A 17,752-nucleotide genomic window follows, 5' to 3' on the forward strand; every position below is an offset into this window, starting at 1 on the left:
ACACACCATTGAAAAACACTTTCTAAATAAATCCCTTGATTTGCTATTGTTGTCTCAGGGAGAGAACTTCAGGAAACAGACTAAATTTCCCTCTGTTCATTATAACACAGGGAGATAATCACCTATCTTCTAGGATTGTTGTCAGAATAAATAATACATGTGACGTATCCAGTAACTAGAATCTAATTGTTAAAAAGGAGCTAAGATGATGATAGTGATTATGATGATGATTCACTCAACAAACACAATAATAGTATAGTGAAGAACTTTAACGTGGATGTTAAAGGATCCATTTATCAGTGGCTTTGTAGTTTCAGTTAAGTTACTAATTTTCTCTGGGTTCTAGATCTTGTAAAAATGAGAATAAACGCTTATTGTAAGTATTAAAATAGGAGTGAATATTCAGCAGGAGGACATGCTTAGTAAGTGCTATTCTTTTATCTTTTAGTATGTTTAAAATGGTCAAATCTGATTCTTTTGTGTGATTGAAAGTGGTAAACTATTGAACCCATTGTATAAGCAATAAGGTTGATCTTGAGTAATTTCCTCTAACATTTAGAGGAGATTAAACTTCAAAAACTCCCTGTGATTTCTCCTAGTCCTGCTTTGAAGCTAGAGGTAAATCTCAACATATTTCAAGCTAGATAAAGTACCATAAAAGGTTGCCAAAAACTCAAAGTTCTTTTCTGCAGCAACATGGTATTTCTGGGAAATCAGACAAATTCACCACTTGGTAACACCCATAAAATCTCCTGGACTTTCTTTTGCAGTTTGTTTTCTGTAATAGTTCGCAGATTTCCTTTCCAGTTTCAGTTTCACTATATCCATTGCATAGTTAACGGTCTGCTGGTGTTAGGAGGGAGGGATAGGGGACTATCCAGAGCTGGGTGATGGTGAAGTATATTACAAATCATCACAGCTAAACTGGGTGCAAGAGTTTAGAACTCATCCTAAGTCCTTGTCGAAGCCACTTCTTTATTCTGAAAAGTCTGTTCCCTGTTGAGTTTATTGCTACAGTTAAGGTAAGACTGGGCAGAGGTCGGAAGAAATGTGCAAGGTTTTGTTTGGTTTGAAAATCATTTTAAAGCTGGATGTATTATATTGGCTTGCAGAAAACATTAAATCATGATGCTATGCAGTAATTCCCACCTTTTGCTGAATCAAATTTTAGTATATAGGAAGATCAACCTGAGAGTTTGAAGAATTTTAAGATAGTTTTCTGCTTTTTCTGTATCATGACTTCTTAAGGATCATGCTTGCTTGTTAACTTAGTAATTTAGAAACAGCTGTTTGCTAAAATCCAGGTAAGCCAGTTCAGATTGCAATCTGGACGTCTGATGAGCTATGATTGTTGTTTTCTTGACAAAGAACACAGACAGAAATGCAATGTAGACAGCTGGTTAGATTGCAAAGACAAAGGAATCTTATTACTCTACACAGGAAAAAGAAACTGAAACTGAGTATGAGCAGTGAAGAGGATTCCTAGCAACGCATTTTGAACCTTGGTCTGGTTCTTCTAAGGTGGATTTCTTCTGATAGCCCGGATTTACTTAGGGCTTTTTTTTTTTTTTTTTTGTATTTGTTAATTGTTTACCGTATTGAATTCTTTCATCATTCCTCTGTTGTCTCTGCTCACTTCCGTTGTCATGAGTCTTGTAAAAACAATTTTTGTTGATTCATTATTATTATTTAAAAAGCAAACAGAGGCCAACATTGTGCTGGAGTGGAATGAGCCTTCAATTCACTCCCTAAATGCCCAGATATCCACGATTGGACTGGTCTGAAGCCAGGAACCTGGAACTCAATATGGGTCTCCTACATGAGTGGCAGGAACAAGTAGTCAACATCTGCTAACATCAGCAGAAAGCTGGAACTGGAGCTGAACTCAGACTCCAAACACAGAAAGTCCGTCACGAAATGCAGGTGTTGCTAGCAGCTTGTAACTATTGTGCCAAATAGCTACCTGCCCTCTCCACCTTGCCCCTCTCATGAGTTGTTCAATTCATCAGTTTCCCATCAGGACCTCTCATTATTGTCTGGTGTTTGAATCACTTCCTGGATCTTTTTCTTCTTGGAATTTCTTACCACGGCACAAGTTTCACTCATCTCCTACTTGTTTGATCCCCATTTATTATCTTGATGAAGAACCTTGTCCGTTTCTTCTAAATTCAAACCAAAAACAGCACACACCACAGCAAAAATAAATAACAAATTTGCTTTTTCAAAATACGTTAACTAGATCCACTGAAAATGAGATGCTTCCTTCTCCTGACACCTTATCACCAGCACTTCTGTGCATTTTCTCTTGGTATTTCTTGGTAATTTTTCATATTTTACTTTGTTTTACTTTGTTCTTTCTTACAGGTCTCTTTTGTTTTTAAGGTGGAATTTGTAAATAAAAAATATTTATCTATTTCCATTTTCAGAAAATAGGCTTGAAGAGGTGAGATCCATGCCATTGTGTGACACAATTAATCAGTTTTAGGGATGGGATGGGAAATGAAGTATAAATTATTACAAAATAAAAATGGGCATTTTAATGTGTGTTTTAAATATTTATTTATTTGTTTTTTAAAAGCTTGATTTATTTTTTATTGGAGAGTCAGATTTACAGAGAAAAGGAGGGACAAAGATCTTCAGCCAATCTGAAGTCAGGAGCCAGGAGCTGGGTCTCCCACATGGGAGATGTGTGGGCACAGGGTCCCAAGGCCTTGGGCCATCATCTACTGTTTCCCAGGCCACAAGCAGGCAGCTAGATGGGAAGTGGAGCAGCTAGAACACAAACTGACATTCATATGGGATTCTGGTGCATGCAAAATGAGGATTTAGCCACTGATCCACTGCACTGGGCCCTATTTATTCATTTGGAAGTTAGAATTAGAGAGTGAGAGAGGGAAGCAGAGAGAGAGAGAGAGAGAGAAAGAGAGAGAGAAAGAGAGAGGTTGAGATAGATTGAGAGAGATAAAGTGAGAGAGATAGATTGAAAGAGACTGTCCGCCTCCTGGTTCAACAACTACTGGTCTCAACAGCTGGGACTGGGCCACACTGAATCCAGGAGCTCCATCTGGATTTCCCATGTTGGGGACAGGAGTCAAATACCTGGGCCATCTTCCTCTGTTTATCCAAGGCCATTATTAGGGAGCCAAATCAAAAGCAGAGCAGCTGGGACACAAAATTGCACTCATAAGGCTTGTCATTATCACAAGTAAAAGTCTAACCGGCTAATATATAATATATAATACTAGTTTATTATACATGTGTTTTGATCCACTCTTACATTATTTTTATTTGCAAAAGGCTATGAGTTTTTCATGCAAATATGTAAACATAGTCTCTTTCAGGTCAGCCCCCAGTGTTATTTGGGTAGCATCTTTAATGCTTCTAGGGCTGTCAAGTCTCTAACATATCTTTGAAGACTTACCATATTTGAGGCACACATGTAATTGTGGCTCTGCTCTTTAGTCATCATCTGTGATGGATCCTTAGGGATGTAGTCTCCCTAAACCTGTCAGAGCATATAACCTTTTTGTAAGGGGAAACAATGCAGGGGTGGATCGAAACACATGTGAAAAATACACATTTATACACATCATAATTTAGATTTGATTTTCAATCCCAGCCCTAAAACTGGCTAGTTGTATCACATTGACATATCACTCACCTTTCTAAGTCTCTTTCCCAAAAATGCAGATAAATGTTTACAGGAGTATAACTGCTAACTTAAAAGCATGAGAAAGTACATACAGTACTAATGTTATGAAGAAATCTGAAAGGCAAGTTAAGTCCTTCTTCCATGAATGACATCAAGCTAAAATATCAGAGTTTGCAAGCCCCTAATATCTGCTTAATGGATTGGTTTCTATATTTGAGTTTTTTTAAGCTAGTTGTAGATCATCACTACAAGGTTCTGCCACAAAAAAAATTGATTCTGGCCCCCATTATGAACAAGCCTGGCAAGTAGGATTCCACAAATATAAGACACCAGCATTGCATTGAAAGTGAATTGGAGGGCCCAGTGCGATAGCGTAGTGGTTAAAGTCCTTGCCTTGCATGTGCCAGGATCCCATATGGTTACTGGTTCTAATCCTGGCAGCCCCACTTCCCATCCAGCTCCCTGCTTGTGGCCTGGGAATGCAGTCCAGGACGGTCCAGGGCCTTGGGACCCTGCACCAGTTTTGGAGACCTGGAGGAGTTCCTGGCTCCTGGCTTCGGATTGGTTTGGCTCCGGCCATTGCGGGCACTTGGGGAGAGAACCATCGGATGGAAGATCTTCCTCTCTGTCTCTCCTCCTCTCTGTATATCCACCTTTCCAATAAAAATAAATAAAATCTTAAAAAAAAAAGAAAGTGAATTGGGATGGAAACCTCTTGGCTTTTGAGTCTCCAAATTTATTGTAATTGTTTTTTTGTATCACACTTGTTCTATGCATCTTCTGATGCCCAACCCTAATGCAATCCTTTTGTTACCATGTTTCCACATAGTTTCTGCTTTATTTTGTCTATTGTCAGGTTAAATTCCAGGCACTGATACAGAGGAAGGAGGACAATGAGTCTTCATAATTGTAAACATAAAGCAAAAATAGCTTTTACAGTCCCCTAATTTAAAAGAAATATGGTAAAATTTCCGAGAAAAGTCAAGCATATGACAAATTTTGACTTCTCTACTAAATAATTAGTTCCTTTTCTTTTTAAAAAAGAGTTATTTAATTATTTGAAAGAGTTATAGCGAGTGAGCCAGAGAAGGAACATGAGTTTTTGCATGCTGGTTCATTCATGGTGTGGCTGCAGTGACTGGGGCTGGGACAGGCAAAGCCAGAAAGGTAAAATTCCTGTATGGCAGTCAGGAGCTCGAGAAATTGGGCCAACTTCTGCTGCTTTTCAAGGCACATTCATCAGGGAGATGGATCAGAAGTGAAGCAACTGGGACTCAAATTGGTGCTCATATGGGATGCTGGCATTGCAGCTGGCAGTGTAGCCCACTGCATCACAATGCAAGGCCCAAACAATAACTTCTAAAACGGAAGAGAATTTGTTAAAGACAGTGAAAGGCAAAAAAGCAAGCATCTGCTTATGTAGTTTAATAATATTCTACTATGGACTCTATAGTAAGTGTTGCCTGGCATTTAGAAAAAAAGGAAGATTTCTTCACTTATTTATCATACTTAATGTAATGTGGTCAGATTGGACATGGATTTCACTAGGAGAAAATTAAATTGATATGGGGTTAAGAGCAACAAAAGTCACTTAATAAAAATGGTCATGAAGCAGCAAATTAGGGATTTAAGGAAATAAAAGCTAAGAAACATGATGTTAAATCCCACTGGAATGTATGTTAGATTCAAACCAGTTAACAGGTTAGACTCAGTACAGGTTTCCCTGAGTCCACCAAATGGCTAGGAGCCAGCAGGATAGGAAGATCACAGGGCATGTTCTACTGTGACGTGCATTGACCAAATACTTTCCTATTTTTTAAAACTTGCTTCAGAAATTTAGGCCATATTGGGTAGTAATATCTTCCCAGATTCAGTAGAAAAAAAAAATGACTTTTTGCTTAATGTTGCAATTCAAGCCTCTGTCTCCTCCTTTGTAGTGTAACACCACTGACATGGCCCAGGAGATCCACATGGCAGATCCCATGTGCCTCGTTGAGAACACTAATGAACAATTCACAGTCAATGAGGAAGCTTTGCAGATCCTGTCTGCCATTAAGCAGCCTGTGGTGGTGGTGGCTATCATTGGTCTCTACCGCACGGGCAAGTCCTACCTGATGAACAAGCTGGCTGGGAAGGAAAAGGGTGAGTGGTACTGGCTGAGCTCTGCGGGGTCTCCTCTGTCCACCCATGCTGTCATCACCCAATGGGGAGAAGATGGGAAGAAGGCCAGGAGGGAAATGAACACTAAAAGCAAATCAGGGGACCACAGATGATCTTGTTATCTCCTGGGAGACAATGCAGCTGGCTTTGCTTATTTACCCTTCATATATCCTGGGAAAGAGCATAATGTATTCCCTGCATAAAGACTAGAATACCAATGATGTAATTTCCATTTGTATATTTATAAATTATTGAAATTTAGCAGCAATTTGTTATTTTAAAAATCAGATTTCTACCTATAGTGTTTGATATATTTTTTTCTATTTTTCTATTGTAATTCAGATCTGTATTGGTTGTGCTCTCCTCAGCTTGTGGTCCCTAACCCTGTTTCAGCGAATAAGACAATCCTCTGCTTCCTGAGCCTTCCTCTTTTATAAAATCTCCACTTCCCCGGCAGGCTTCTCTGTTGGTTCCACGGTGCAGTCCCACACCAAAGGCATCTGGATGTGGTGTGTGCCTCATCCTGAGAAGCCAGACCACACCCTCGTTCTGCTTGACACAGAAGGCCTGGGGGATGTAGAGAAGGTAAGGCAGCAGGATTTCTTTGTGATTTACTTCTCAAGTCAAAACTCATTGCTTGGGGTAGGGAGGGGATTTGGCTCCCCCCCCCCCCAATTTATGTTCTTACTTGACCAGTCTATGAGCTTTAAAAGCATTTACTCAAGTGAAACGAAGAACTCCTACTTGCTAATGCACTCCCTAAATGTCCACAAATGCCAGGGTGTGCCAGGCTGAACCAAGGAGACTGGGGCACAATCCAAGTCCCTTACATTGGTGAAAAAGACCCAAGTTTATGGGTCATCAGCTACTGCCTCCTAGATTGTACAGACAGAACTGGGAATGCAGCTGAAAGTGGAATCTATGCACTCTGATTTGGAACATGGACATCACGGGTGGTAATTAAGCCACACCAAAATGCCTATCCCAGAATATGCATTTTCTCTCCCTGGGAACCTGAGTGAGAAAAGACATTTGTCAGGCAAAAACAGTACTGGAAGAACTACATTAACCTTGAGTTAGGGAGTTAATTCAGATTTAAAATGTTGGGGAAGTTCAAATTAGTGTTGCAAGTCTGGTCCTGCAGAGAACTCTGGTTAGTAGTGTCCTCTGCTTAACACAGGCTTGTGTTTCAATCTGGCCTCTGGTCCTTGCTGTCTCCTCATATATTTTCATTCTGTCTTTGGTCTTAGTCAATACATCATTTAAAATTTTGTGCATGGTGGCAAATGCTTCACAAATATTTAAGAAAAAGCAGCCTTCAGTTGCACACAACTGAACAATATTTAGAGCAGCATAAAATTCATGCAAATCAAAGTTTTTAAAGTTCGTGTAAATCATCATTCTTTGTCTTAAAATTTTTAGGTGAAGAATCTGCTTTTAAAACTGCTCATCTGGGAATGTCATCAGACATGATTTAAATTTGTTCTCACTTCTAGGTTGATGATAAGAATGACACCAAGATCTTTGCGCTAACGATCTTATTGAGTAGCACCTTTGTGTACAATACCATGAGCAAAATTGATCAGGGGGCTATGGATCTACTCAAGTATCCTTTGTAGATCAAGCATCACCAAATTCAGAAAAAACTATTGGTTAAATCAATAGTCTGAGTGGCTTTGTGATTTGTAAAAATGAAAGCATGGTAAAAACACTGAAAGTACAAATAAAAACCCTTGTGTGAGGGCCCCAAGTGTGTTAATCAAAGCAAAGTCAGAGTTTGGGGACACAGAGAACTGAACATGGGGTTAGGTGTAGTTGTATCACGATTATTTTCCTTAGTTGCATGTCAGCAATGTGACAGAACTGACAGGTGTGCTTAGGGCAAGAGCCTCACATGACCTGGATGAAGTTGAAGACACTGCTGACGTTGTGAGCTTCTTCCCAAACCTGGTGTGGACTCTGAGAGATTTCTTCCTAGACCTACAAAAAGATGGGCGGCTCATCACGGCAGATGAATATTTGGAGCTCTCGCTGAAGCTCAAGGAAGGTAATAGGAACTTTAGTGTTGGGAAGGGAAGAGAATTAACCTAGGAAATGATCTATTCAGGACTGGAGGTTAAATACATACTTTCTTGTTTTACTCATCTAGCTCTCTTACAAAATCAGTAATAGATGTTATTAATTTAGAAATAAATTAGTAGAAAATTTGTTAGTCATCTATACATTTTTTCTCTTTGCTTAAGATTTGTTTCAATAACACCAGATGGAAAGGCCTTAACCAGAAATATTTAGTTGAATTTTCAAGATGAGTGTGAAGCCTGTATTAAATAAATACTATTTTTCATGCTCAGGTGATGATCAAAGAACTCAGACATATAACTTGCCCCGTAAGTGTATAAAGAAGTTCTTCCCAACAAGGAAATGCTTTGTCTTTGACTCACCCACTGACCTGAAGAAGGTTGCCCAACTTGAGACAATGCACAATGATGACCTGGATCCTGCATTTGTGCAACAAGTGGCAGAATTCTGTTCCTACATCTTTAGCCATTCTATGGCCAAGATTCTTCCAGGTGGTATCAAGGTCAATGGACCTCGTAAGTAACATTTATCAGATTTTTCTGCAATGCAGCCTCTAGAGTAAGGGACACATATAAGACAATGCATGGGCAATTGTAATCATGAAAATCTTAAGTATCATAGTTCCAATGCATGTTAAAGTCTCAATAGATTTTTCTATTTTTATTAGTAATGCCTCTAAAATAAAAGACATAGAACTTGGTGATAGAATAAGTTATATGTGTTTTGCCCATTTGTTATCCACTATTAAAACCCATGCAAGTTGGCAGTATCTATATTGCAAACAAATTGACTCCTTGTTATGCAACATAGCCTGTGACAGGAACTGTATTAGCAAGAGATCCAAGTTCCCTATAAAAATGCATGCTAATTGCTGCACAATTTTAAAAAGGCCCAAAGATCTAGCATGCACAAGAAGTCTAAGCACATTGTTGATCCAGTTTTTTTCCTATGATTTCTCTGCTAGAACTCTGTAAACAATTGCTAGCTCAAAGAGGGAAGTTGAATACAAAAATATGTAAATGACAAGGAAATTAAGCAGAAAAGTCCCAACCAAGAAAAAATGAGGAAAACAATATCTTAATTGCTACCTTCACATCTTATTAATGGAGATTAAACCTAAATAACAGCTAGCCCATGCTAAAGTGAAAGAGATAAGGGAATGCTCAAGAGAATATAGTTCTGAGGAAGAAGAAATGAGAGAGAAGATTAAAGAGACACGAGGCCCAATAACATTCAAATGCAATGTGCTTGCATGTCTTTTATATACTTGTAGTATTTATTCATGGGAGAAGAATGAAATATGGACCAGCTCATGGCTCTTGAGGTTTTCTGTTTTCTTCTTTGAACGTTATTCCTTTCTCCCAAAAAGGAAAGAATTGTCCCATTGACCATGCTATTTTTCACAGGAGCTCATTTTGTCCACTTGACCAAAATGCTGAAAATTTTCATATAATAGAATATTAACAGTTTCAGAACTATTCAATATAGGTCATGGCCTCTTTTTCTGCAATTAATGAAAGCATGGTCTTACTCCATGAAGGTCTAGAGAATCTGGTGCTGACCTATGTCAATGCCATCAACAATGGCCACTTGCCCTGCCTTGAAAACTCAGTCCTGACCTTGGCCCAGATAGAGAATTCAGCTGCAGTGCAAAAGGCCATTGCGCACTATGACCAGCAGATGAGCCAGAAGGTGAAGCTGCCCACAGACACCCTCCAGGAGCTGTTGGGTGCACACAGCGCTTCTCACAGAGAAGCTATAGAAGTCTTCATGAAGAACTCTTTTAAGGATGAGGACCAAAAATTTCAGAAGGAATTAGAGGTAAGTGTTATGTACTAGATCAAAGAAAAGTATTGTTATAAATAGTTCAAAAGGACTTAATTTAGAAAAACAATTTCCACTAAACTGGAGAATAATGATAACCAACTTTGTGCTCAAGTGACACTGCTATAGTGAGTACAAACAAGAAAGCAATACTCTGTGCTCTACATACAGATTTTGAAGTATTTGATAAGCTTATGGGAGTTTATGCCTGAACACAAGGATATAGCACAATATCTTACTACCCAGATGGGAGATGAAAAGAGGTGTTTAATCAGATTGAGGAGGTGATATCATGCCCTCTTGAACTCTGGTATTTCAACTCTGGTACATTTTCTTTTTTGTGTGTGATCTACATGGGCCTAGTCACTTCTTTTTCACATGCTGCACTGAATATGTCACCACTGCTCACTACCATCTCCACAAGGAGGTCACATATTGATAATACTAGACTACTTGGGACATTTACAAATTGAAGGGGTCACTAACAGGATAATTGGAGTTCTTTTGCAGTGAGGGTCTGGATGCTCCTTGTTCCTAATTGGTTTGGAATTGGATGGAGTTACTTTTTGGTTGGAGAGGTTATACATGTATGATTTGGGACATGGGCATGTGGTTAGGACAAGAGGTGCTTGGTTTATTGAGTCCTGTTTCTATTACTTCTCATTTTCTAGTATATATACAACAAAACTCTACCATGTCATATCTATGAATTTATTTGAATTCATTGTAAACTCATACAGAATTATATTTACTTAGCATTAAATATGATTTTTAGAAGAATGTTAATTTAGCATACAGAATTGAAAACTGGGCACATAGAAATCGTACAAATGGTGTGTCTGAGTGTAGCAGAATAAGCTAATACGTATCTGCAATTAATTTAATCAACTTGACAATTATTTTTACTTGAAAGACACAGAAGTAGACATAAAGGACGAGAGAGGGAGGGAAAGAGTGTGTGAAAGAGGAAAGGAGAAAGATTTCATCCACTGATCGCTGTCTCTGCAATGAGCTGTAATAGCCGGTGCTGAGATATGGCCAAAGCCAGGCACCAGTATCTCTAGCCTATTCTCCCTGAGGAGCCTAGGCAGTTGAGATGTCTTTCATTGCCTTCCAAGGCACATAAGCAGAAAGTCAGATTTGAAAGGGAGCAGACAGGTGTTGTATCTGTCCTGTGATGGTGCAAGTGGCAGCTTAACCCAGTATACCACAGTTGCAGTCCCTAGTCCACATTTTCTTGGGAATTCCAGCCTTAGTAAACATTGAAACCAGAAAAGTTGTAAAAGGATAGGCAGAGTTTAGAAGCAGGTTGTAAGAGTTCATGCCTGTAGTCAGAGCGTCACCTCTAAAGCAAGAGTAACAAGGAAATGGGATTTCAGAAAATTTCACACTCAGAAGTAAATGCCAGTTCTCTAAAGAATATCATCATTGGCATTTTTCCAGGTTTGAAGGGTGGTTATAGTTTTGTTTGCATGTCTCTGTTTTTTTAAAATTTCATCCAGACATTCTGAAATATTGCTAACATCTCTCCTGGGTTTTTTCTTTCTGAAGACTTTACTCGTGGCAAAGCATGATGACTTTTATAAACGGAACTTGGAAGCCTCATCAAACCTATGCTCAGCTCTGCTTCAGGAGATTTTTGGTCCTCTAGAAGATTCAGTGAATCGGGGGGCTTATTCCAAACCAGGAGGCCACAGTATCTACCTTCAGAAGGTTGAAGAACTAAAGGCAAAATACTATCAGAAGCCCAGGAAAGGAATACAGGTATCCTTGGTTTGTTCTGCCATTCACATGAAATACCTGAAGTAGCTCTTTAAGAAACACCGAGGACAGGAGTAAAGGAAACACTGTAGGCCCAGACGTTTATAATTCTGCAAAAGTAAGCATGTGCTGGGAATCGGAATGCCTAGCACAAAATTTATGTTCAAGTGATAGTTGTGTAATCACATAGAACCATTATCATAGTGAGTAGATTCACATTGCATTGGTTGCAAATAAGGAATTTTTATGGTTATACAGGACATGATCCTGATAAATGAAACTAATTTAAGAAAAATAGTAATTATTTGCCTCTTTTAGCTCAACATGGAAGCTCTTTTTTCCATTTCTAATATAGATATGCTGAAGAATTTAAACAGTTAATTTCTCTTGTTTTCGTTTCTAGCTTCCCATTTACTATTTGTGTTGCATTTTTCTGTTGATTTCACTTTCAGAATTCCTTTGCCTATATGACAAGAGATGATACCCACAGATCTATACTTAATATTTCTTTAGGGCCCTCAGCTTCAGGAGGGAGAGAGCAATTTTTTCCATAACCCTTAACAGTCTTTTAAACCCTGCAGTTGATGTGTTTTTTCATCTATGAACAAATCCTATGCATATAGTGGCTTTAAGTGCTCTGGTGAGAGCATTGGGCTCACGCCCTGATCCATGGCAGGAATAGCTTGGTGGACAATTCTGCCTTGACTAGTTGAGCCACTTCTAGGACGAAAAGAGCTGAGAATCTAGAGAAATAAGAGACATTTATGACATTGATAATTCCTATTTCTTAGGGCTAACTGCATGTATTTGCCCTTGTAGGCTGAGGAAGCTCTGCAGAAATATTTAAAGTCCAAGGAGTCTGTGAGTGCTACAATTCAGCAGACGGACAAGGCTCTCACTGCCAGAGAGGCAGAGATGGCAGGTGAGAGGATGAAGTCATACAAGATGGATATGAACTTTCTACAACTTGACCTGTTCCACAGGGGTCATTACAATAAATAAACAGAGGTGGCAAAGCTTCTTCTTAGCCTCTAGGGCCACGGCCACATCTGAGTGTGCCTGAGCAGCACACGTTGGCTACCTGGAAGGGTGAATCACGTCATGGGGACACTCCCTGTGGAGTTGGTACAATGAACAGGGGAATGTGTGGGGCAGAAGGATGGAGCAAGTTCATCCTTTAGAAGTCTCACCTTTTCCATTCTCCTCTCAGAAACACGTAGGAAAGCAAAGGCTGCAAGAGCTGAAGCCCAAAGGTTGGCAGATATTGAACGGCAAAACCAGCAGAGGATGAAGGAGCAGGAGAGGCGCCGCCAGGAAGAGGTGCGGCAAATGGAGCTAAACAGAGCACGGATGCGGGAAGAGCAACAGAGGGAAGCGCAGCGCCGGCTCCAGGTATTCAGCAGTCGTGTCATCTCAGGGTTATCAGCACCTCTGCTGCCACTGCATTGTCCAACCACTGTGAGGGTGAGGGGGTCCAATGTGGTGACTCAGAGCCAGGAATCTGGAGCCATCCTGCCAGGTGTGCCTCTTTAGAATCAGGGGGCTTCACAAAGTTCATTAATAAGTGCAATAAAAAGATAAAGTGATTCTGGTACAAAACATTGTTTTGAAAGCCTTGGGTAACTTTTTTTCATAATACACATTTCCTATGAGCTTTGTGTATGCAGATTTCAAAATTTTATACACAAAAATAAACTCACCTTCTAATTCCTCTTTCATAAAGTTTTAGAATCACCATGTCATGTTAAGCACGTTTTATGTCATCTTTCTGCCTAGTTAAGAGGCAATAGTGACACACTCATTTATAGGTTTATTTTGGTTACCAATTGAGTTAATATTTATGTCTAAAATGGGAGTAGGCACTGAGGAAACATCATAAGCTATTAAATTAAACAAAAAATAAACAAAAACATTTCTAGCACACATTGAGTTGTTATTTTGATTAACTTGAAAATTTTTATGATAATCTTTTCTTAAAGATTTACTTTATTTGAAAGGCTGAGTGACAGAGAAAGAGGGAAGGGAGCACACACATGCTGGTTCACTCCTCAGATGGCCACAATAGCCGCCATTGGACTTGGCATTAGCTAGAGCCATGGAACTTCATTTAAGTCTCCCTAGCATTGCAATAGCCCAAATACCAGAATCATCTTCAGCTGCTTTCCCACGCTGATGAATGGGGAGTGGATCAGAAGCAGAGATTCTGGTACGCAAATCTGCATTCTAACAAGAGATGGTGCTGTGGCAGATGGTAGCTTTATCTACTGTGCCAAAATGCTAATCCCTGAACAATCATTTCCTTTGATCATTAAACTAATTTTGTATTGCTGTGTCTATCCCCAGTCCTTGTCCTGACAATCTCTGGTTCTGAAGACCTTTAACTTCTGGAGACTATGACCATTCTGTCCTGCAGTTTTTTCATCGCCAAATGCACAGTCATTTTTATTTACCAAGAACTGTGTCAAACACGTTGAATGCATTCTGTCATATAGCCTATTCAGTGTGAATCAGAATTACTGTGCCCCTATATTTCAGAAGAGATCATTGAAATCCAAACAAAATAAGTGAAAGCCTATCTCTCAGAGCTTGGAAAGTTATCAAAATGCTTTATTGACTGTGTAGCATATGAAGTATTTCTGATTTGAAATGCTTATGTTAACATCCTTGTGAAGCAAACAGAATGCAACTCTCCTTCTAATACTTAGAAGCTATTCCAAGATTTCTATTATTATTATTACTGGAAAGGCAGAATTATACAGAGAGGATAAACAGAAAAAATCTCCCCTCTGTTTGTTGACTAACTCCTCTAATGGCTGCATCAGCTGGAGCTGAGCTCATCTAAACCCAGAATCCAGGAGCCTTTTTCTGGGTCTCCTGTGTGGGGTCATGGTTCAAGGCTTTGGGCCATCTTCCATTGCCTTCCCAGGCCACATACAGAGTTATGATTGGGAAGTGAAACATGTAGGACATAAATGGGAGTGCATTGGGGATACTGGCATTTGTATGAAGAGGGTTAGCCAGTTGAGCCTTTATGTATTCCCCACTCCAAGACATTTCTTGGATTTTTATCGTTTTTTTAAAGGACCAGCTGGATAGCTTATGGATCATGATCTTCTCTGTTTCTGCTTCCAAAGCTGGTGACCTGACAGAAATTCCCTCATCTGAAGTTCAGACCTCACTGATTCCTGGATGTCACCTAGAGCTCATAGTTGTCTATTAGCACTAATATTGTGACACAGCAGGTTATGTTGCTACTTGCAACACCGGCACCCCATATTGAAGTGCATATTTGAGTGCCAGCTTCTCCAACTTGCTGCTAATTCACCTGAGAAGGCAGTGTAAAGTGGCCAAAGGACTTGGGGTCCCTGCTACTTTTGTGGGAGCCAAATGGAGCTCTTGACTTTGACCATTTAGAGTGAAGCAGCAGACAGAGAAACTCATCTGTGTCACTCTGCCCAACCCCCAAATAACAAACAAACAAAAACATTCTCTCATATGTAAGGGAGAACTGGTATCATTTTGTGACTGAGATTCTCCAGGAAACTGTACAATGTAACAAGAGAGATCCTTGGAATGGAATGCTAAGGATGCCAGTGTGTCATACATGTAAAGATATTTCTGGAAGTTGGAAAGAGAAACAGGTTGGATAATTTCAAGAGTGTGTTGGGAATAAATGAATGGTGGGGACTTGGGGCCTGTGTACTTTTACTGTGGGTTAAATTAAAGACAAGTGAAAAGAGGGTGGATTTCATCTCTTAGCTAAGCTTCATAATTTCTGTTTCTCACTCTTTAGGAAGAAGCTGCAAGGCTAAATGCGAAACACCAAGCTGAGCAACAACGACTTCAGGAGGAAATCCGTAGACTCCAGACATATTCTCGGCCTTCAAATGAATGCATTTTATTGTAAAAAAGAGATAAAGGAATAAGACACTTTAGCTGTTTAGTAACTCTTAAACTACTAATTGCTATATTGATATTTCATATGGAGTCATAATGTTGCAACTGTAACTGAGAAAATATGTATCTTGACAGTCTAGTGATTCAGATGATGATCACTTCCTTGAATAGTTTATAAATTAAATAAGGACTACTTTATCAGTGACTTCATTTAAGCGGTGGCGCTGGGATACACAAGGGGCAGTTTCTGTTGCATTCCAGTTTCACTTGTCTAGTCTTCCACATTTCACCCATGGTATTTTCAATTATGGAGAATATGTGGTCAACATCTTGGGCTTAGTAGGATGTCACTCCTACTGGTGGGCATGTGTTGGATGCTATCCGAGCGAGGCCCCAGTGGTGAAGTGGGAAGCATGTGCAGGTGTCCTGGGTGGAGAGTGCTCTAGGAGCACTGATATGACTCCCCAGCTGTGCCTTAGACCATCTGCACAAACACTGCAAGCTGAAGATAGGATGCTCTCACGAGATGGGTATCTTTTAGAAGGTGAAAGAAGCTAGGAACATGGAGATTGTATCGTAAGCTTAAAGGTCAAAGAATAGGCTTTTTTTTGGTTTACACTCAGGGCATAGTATTATTAGACTTTTTGACTACATTTTAGTGTAGTTAATAAGCTTACATGTTTATGGTTTTTGAATGCTGATACAAAAATGATATAAGGTATACTGTGTGAACTATCAAAAAGTCTGATGAGGCTCATTCAATTGGATGTTTGTAATTATATGAAAAAATCATTGACTTTTTTCTCAAATTGTACTTTATGAGTCTTCTTTTGTATATTTTCATGCATGAAAACATTTAAAAATCATTAACTCAGAATTACTTCATTTTCTTTTTCCTCAATAATAAAAAAATCTACAAAACAAGTACATGTTTCCCTAAGAAAATGAAGAATTACTGTAACATTAGAATTACAGTGCATTGTATTATATCTTTTTGGTTGCTTTATTGTTATTCTTTGTTTCTTTGTTTTATTTGTCTGTAGTAAAATATAATTCTAAAATTACAGAGGGACTGACACTGTGGTGTAATGGATTAAGCCATTGTTGGCTCTGCTGGCATCTGATGCGGGCAGTTTAAATTCTGGATGTTCCAGTTCCAAGCCAGCTCCCCACTACTGTGTTTGGAAAAAGGAACTAAGATACCCAGGTACCAGAGTCCTTGTACCCCTACGGGAGACCCAGACGAAGCTCCTAGCAGCTCGTTTAGGCCTGGCTCAGCCCTGGAATTGAGGCCAGTTTGGACTTTTCACATCAGGTAGGGTCTGGGATGCTCAGCTCTGTTTCCAGATTTAAGCCGAAAATCAGAAGATATCAGCACATTTAGCTGAGCATTTGACTAACCGTATTCTATAGTTAACTTTGTAGGCTATATGATTTATAAATGAGAAAATAAAATACATTTTTGAACTGGATAAATGTCATGGTTGAAAAGAACAACCAAATCTCCAAGTTAAATATTGGTTTGTATGTTGACTATCTGGAACAGGCTCTTACAACCATGAGACTTAACATCACTAAGTCACTTACCTAAGGCTCTATTTGTTGGTAATGTTATCCTACTGAGGATCTAGCTCAACAGTTCTATTATGTGTCTTCATCAAGCATGAAGGTTTCTTTCTTTTTTGAAAGCTCCTGAAAAGCATATTTTCCAATACTATGACCCATAAATGTCTTTCTGCAAATTGGTTCTCCTGGCTCCCATTCTTCCTTAGTATCCTGATCACACAGTACAGGGGATTGTCATTGGTGAAAGAAAAGAAAATGCCCTGTAATGTAAACTTGGACTTGAAAGTACCAAGAATCAGACTGTGTCATCTAACTTTCTGTTACTGCTGTGAAGTTAACTAATTACCTGGTAAGTTTTGTGAACAACAATGAGATCCTCCCCAGAACCTCCCCGTGGAACACAGTCCCAGCAAATACTTGGATTTTATGTCTGAAGGACTTGAGATTTTCCCAACTGGAAGGCAATAGGCTTCTGCTGTTTGGGCCACTAAGTTCATGGTGTTTTGTTATGGCAGCCATGGGAAACTAATACAATGTTTTAAATAAATAACAGTCTGAGTAGGCATTTATACCAGCTAATATTTATTTGGTATTCATCCTCTTCCAATTTGGTGATTGTGTTATTCTATCTGTTGCTTACACAACTCTGTTGAGAATTGATTATTATCTTACTAATATCATTAATATGTATTAGTGTCATAAAATTTTGTTTGCTGAAGCATTTAAATGAAATAAAAAATGTGTAAGGAAAATACCACAGAAACCCATCTGTATCCAGACCCCACGTGAATAACCACCTTGGGGTGCTTTTTT

The 17,752-nt window shown here is 39.2% G+C and overlaps 1 protein-coding gene across 1 annotated transcript; it reads left to right on the plus strand.

Moving 5' to 3' along the window:
• The first annotated feature begins 863 nt into the window (after positions 1 to 863).
• LOC121168669 (guanylate-binding protein 5-like) lies at positions 864 to 17,009 on the plus strand. Its single transcript, XM_040998979.1, has 11 exons — positions 864 to 1,022; positions 5,590 to 5,794; positions 6,270 to 6,397; positions 7,309 to 7,418; positions 7,663 to 7,859; positions 8,164 to 8,406; positions 9,432 to 9,712; positions 11,267 to 11,479; positions 12,296 to 12,398; positions 12,687 to 12,868; positions 15,270 to 17,009. The coding sequence occupies exons 2-11, from the start codon at positions 5,605 to 5,607 to the stop codon at positions 15,381 to 15,383; spliced, it is 1,761 nt and encodes a 586-aa protein (XP_040854913.1). The 5' UTR covers positions 864 to 1,022; positions 5,590 to 5,604; the 3' UTR covers positions 15,384 to 17,009.
• Positions 17,010 to 17,752: the final 743 nt, after the last annotated feature.

The sequence above is a fragment of the Ochotona curzoniae genome, unplaced genomic scaffold (assembly GCF_017591425.1).
Source record: "Ochotona curzoniae isolate NIBS_2020 unplaced genomic scaffold, NIBS_Ocur_1.0 scaffold_1037, whole genome shotgun sequence".
Classification (NCBI taxonomy): Eukaryota; Metazoa; Chordata; class Mammalia; order Lagomorpha; family Ochotonidae; genus Ochotona; species Ochotona curzoniae.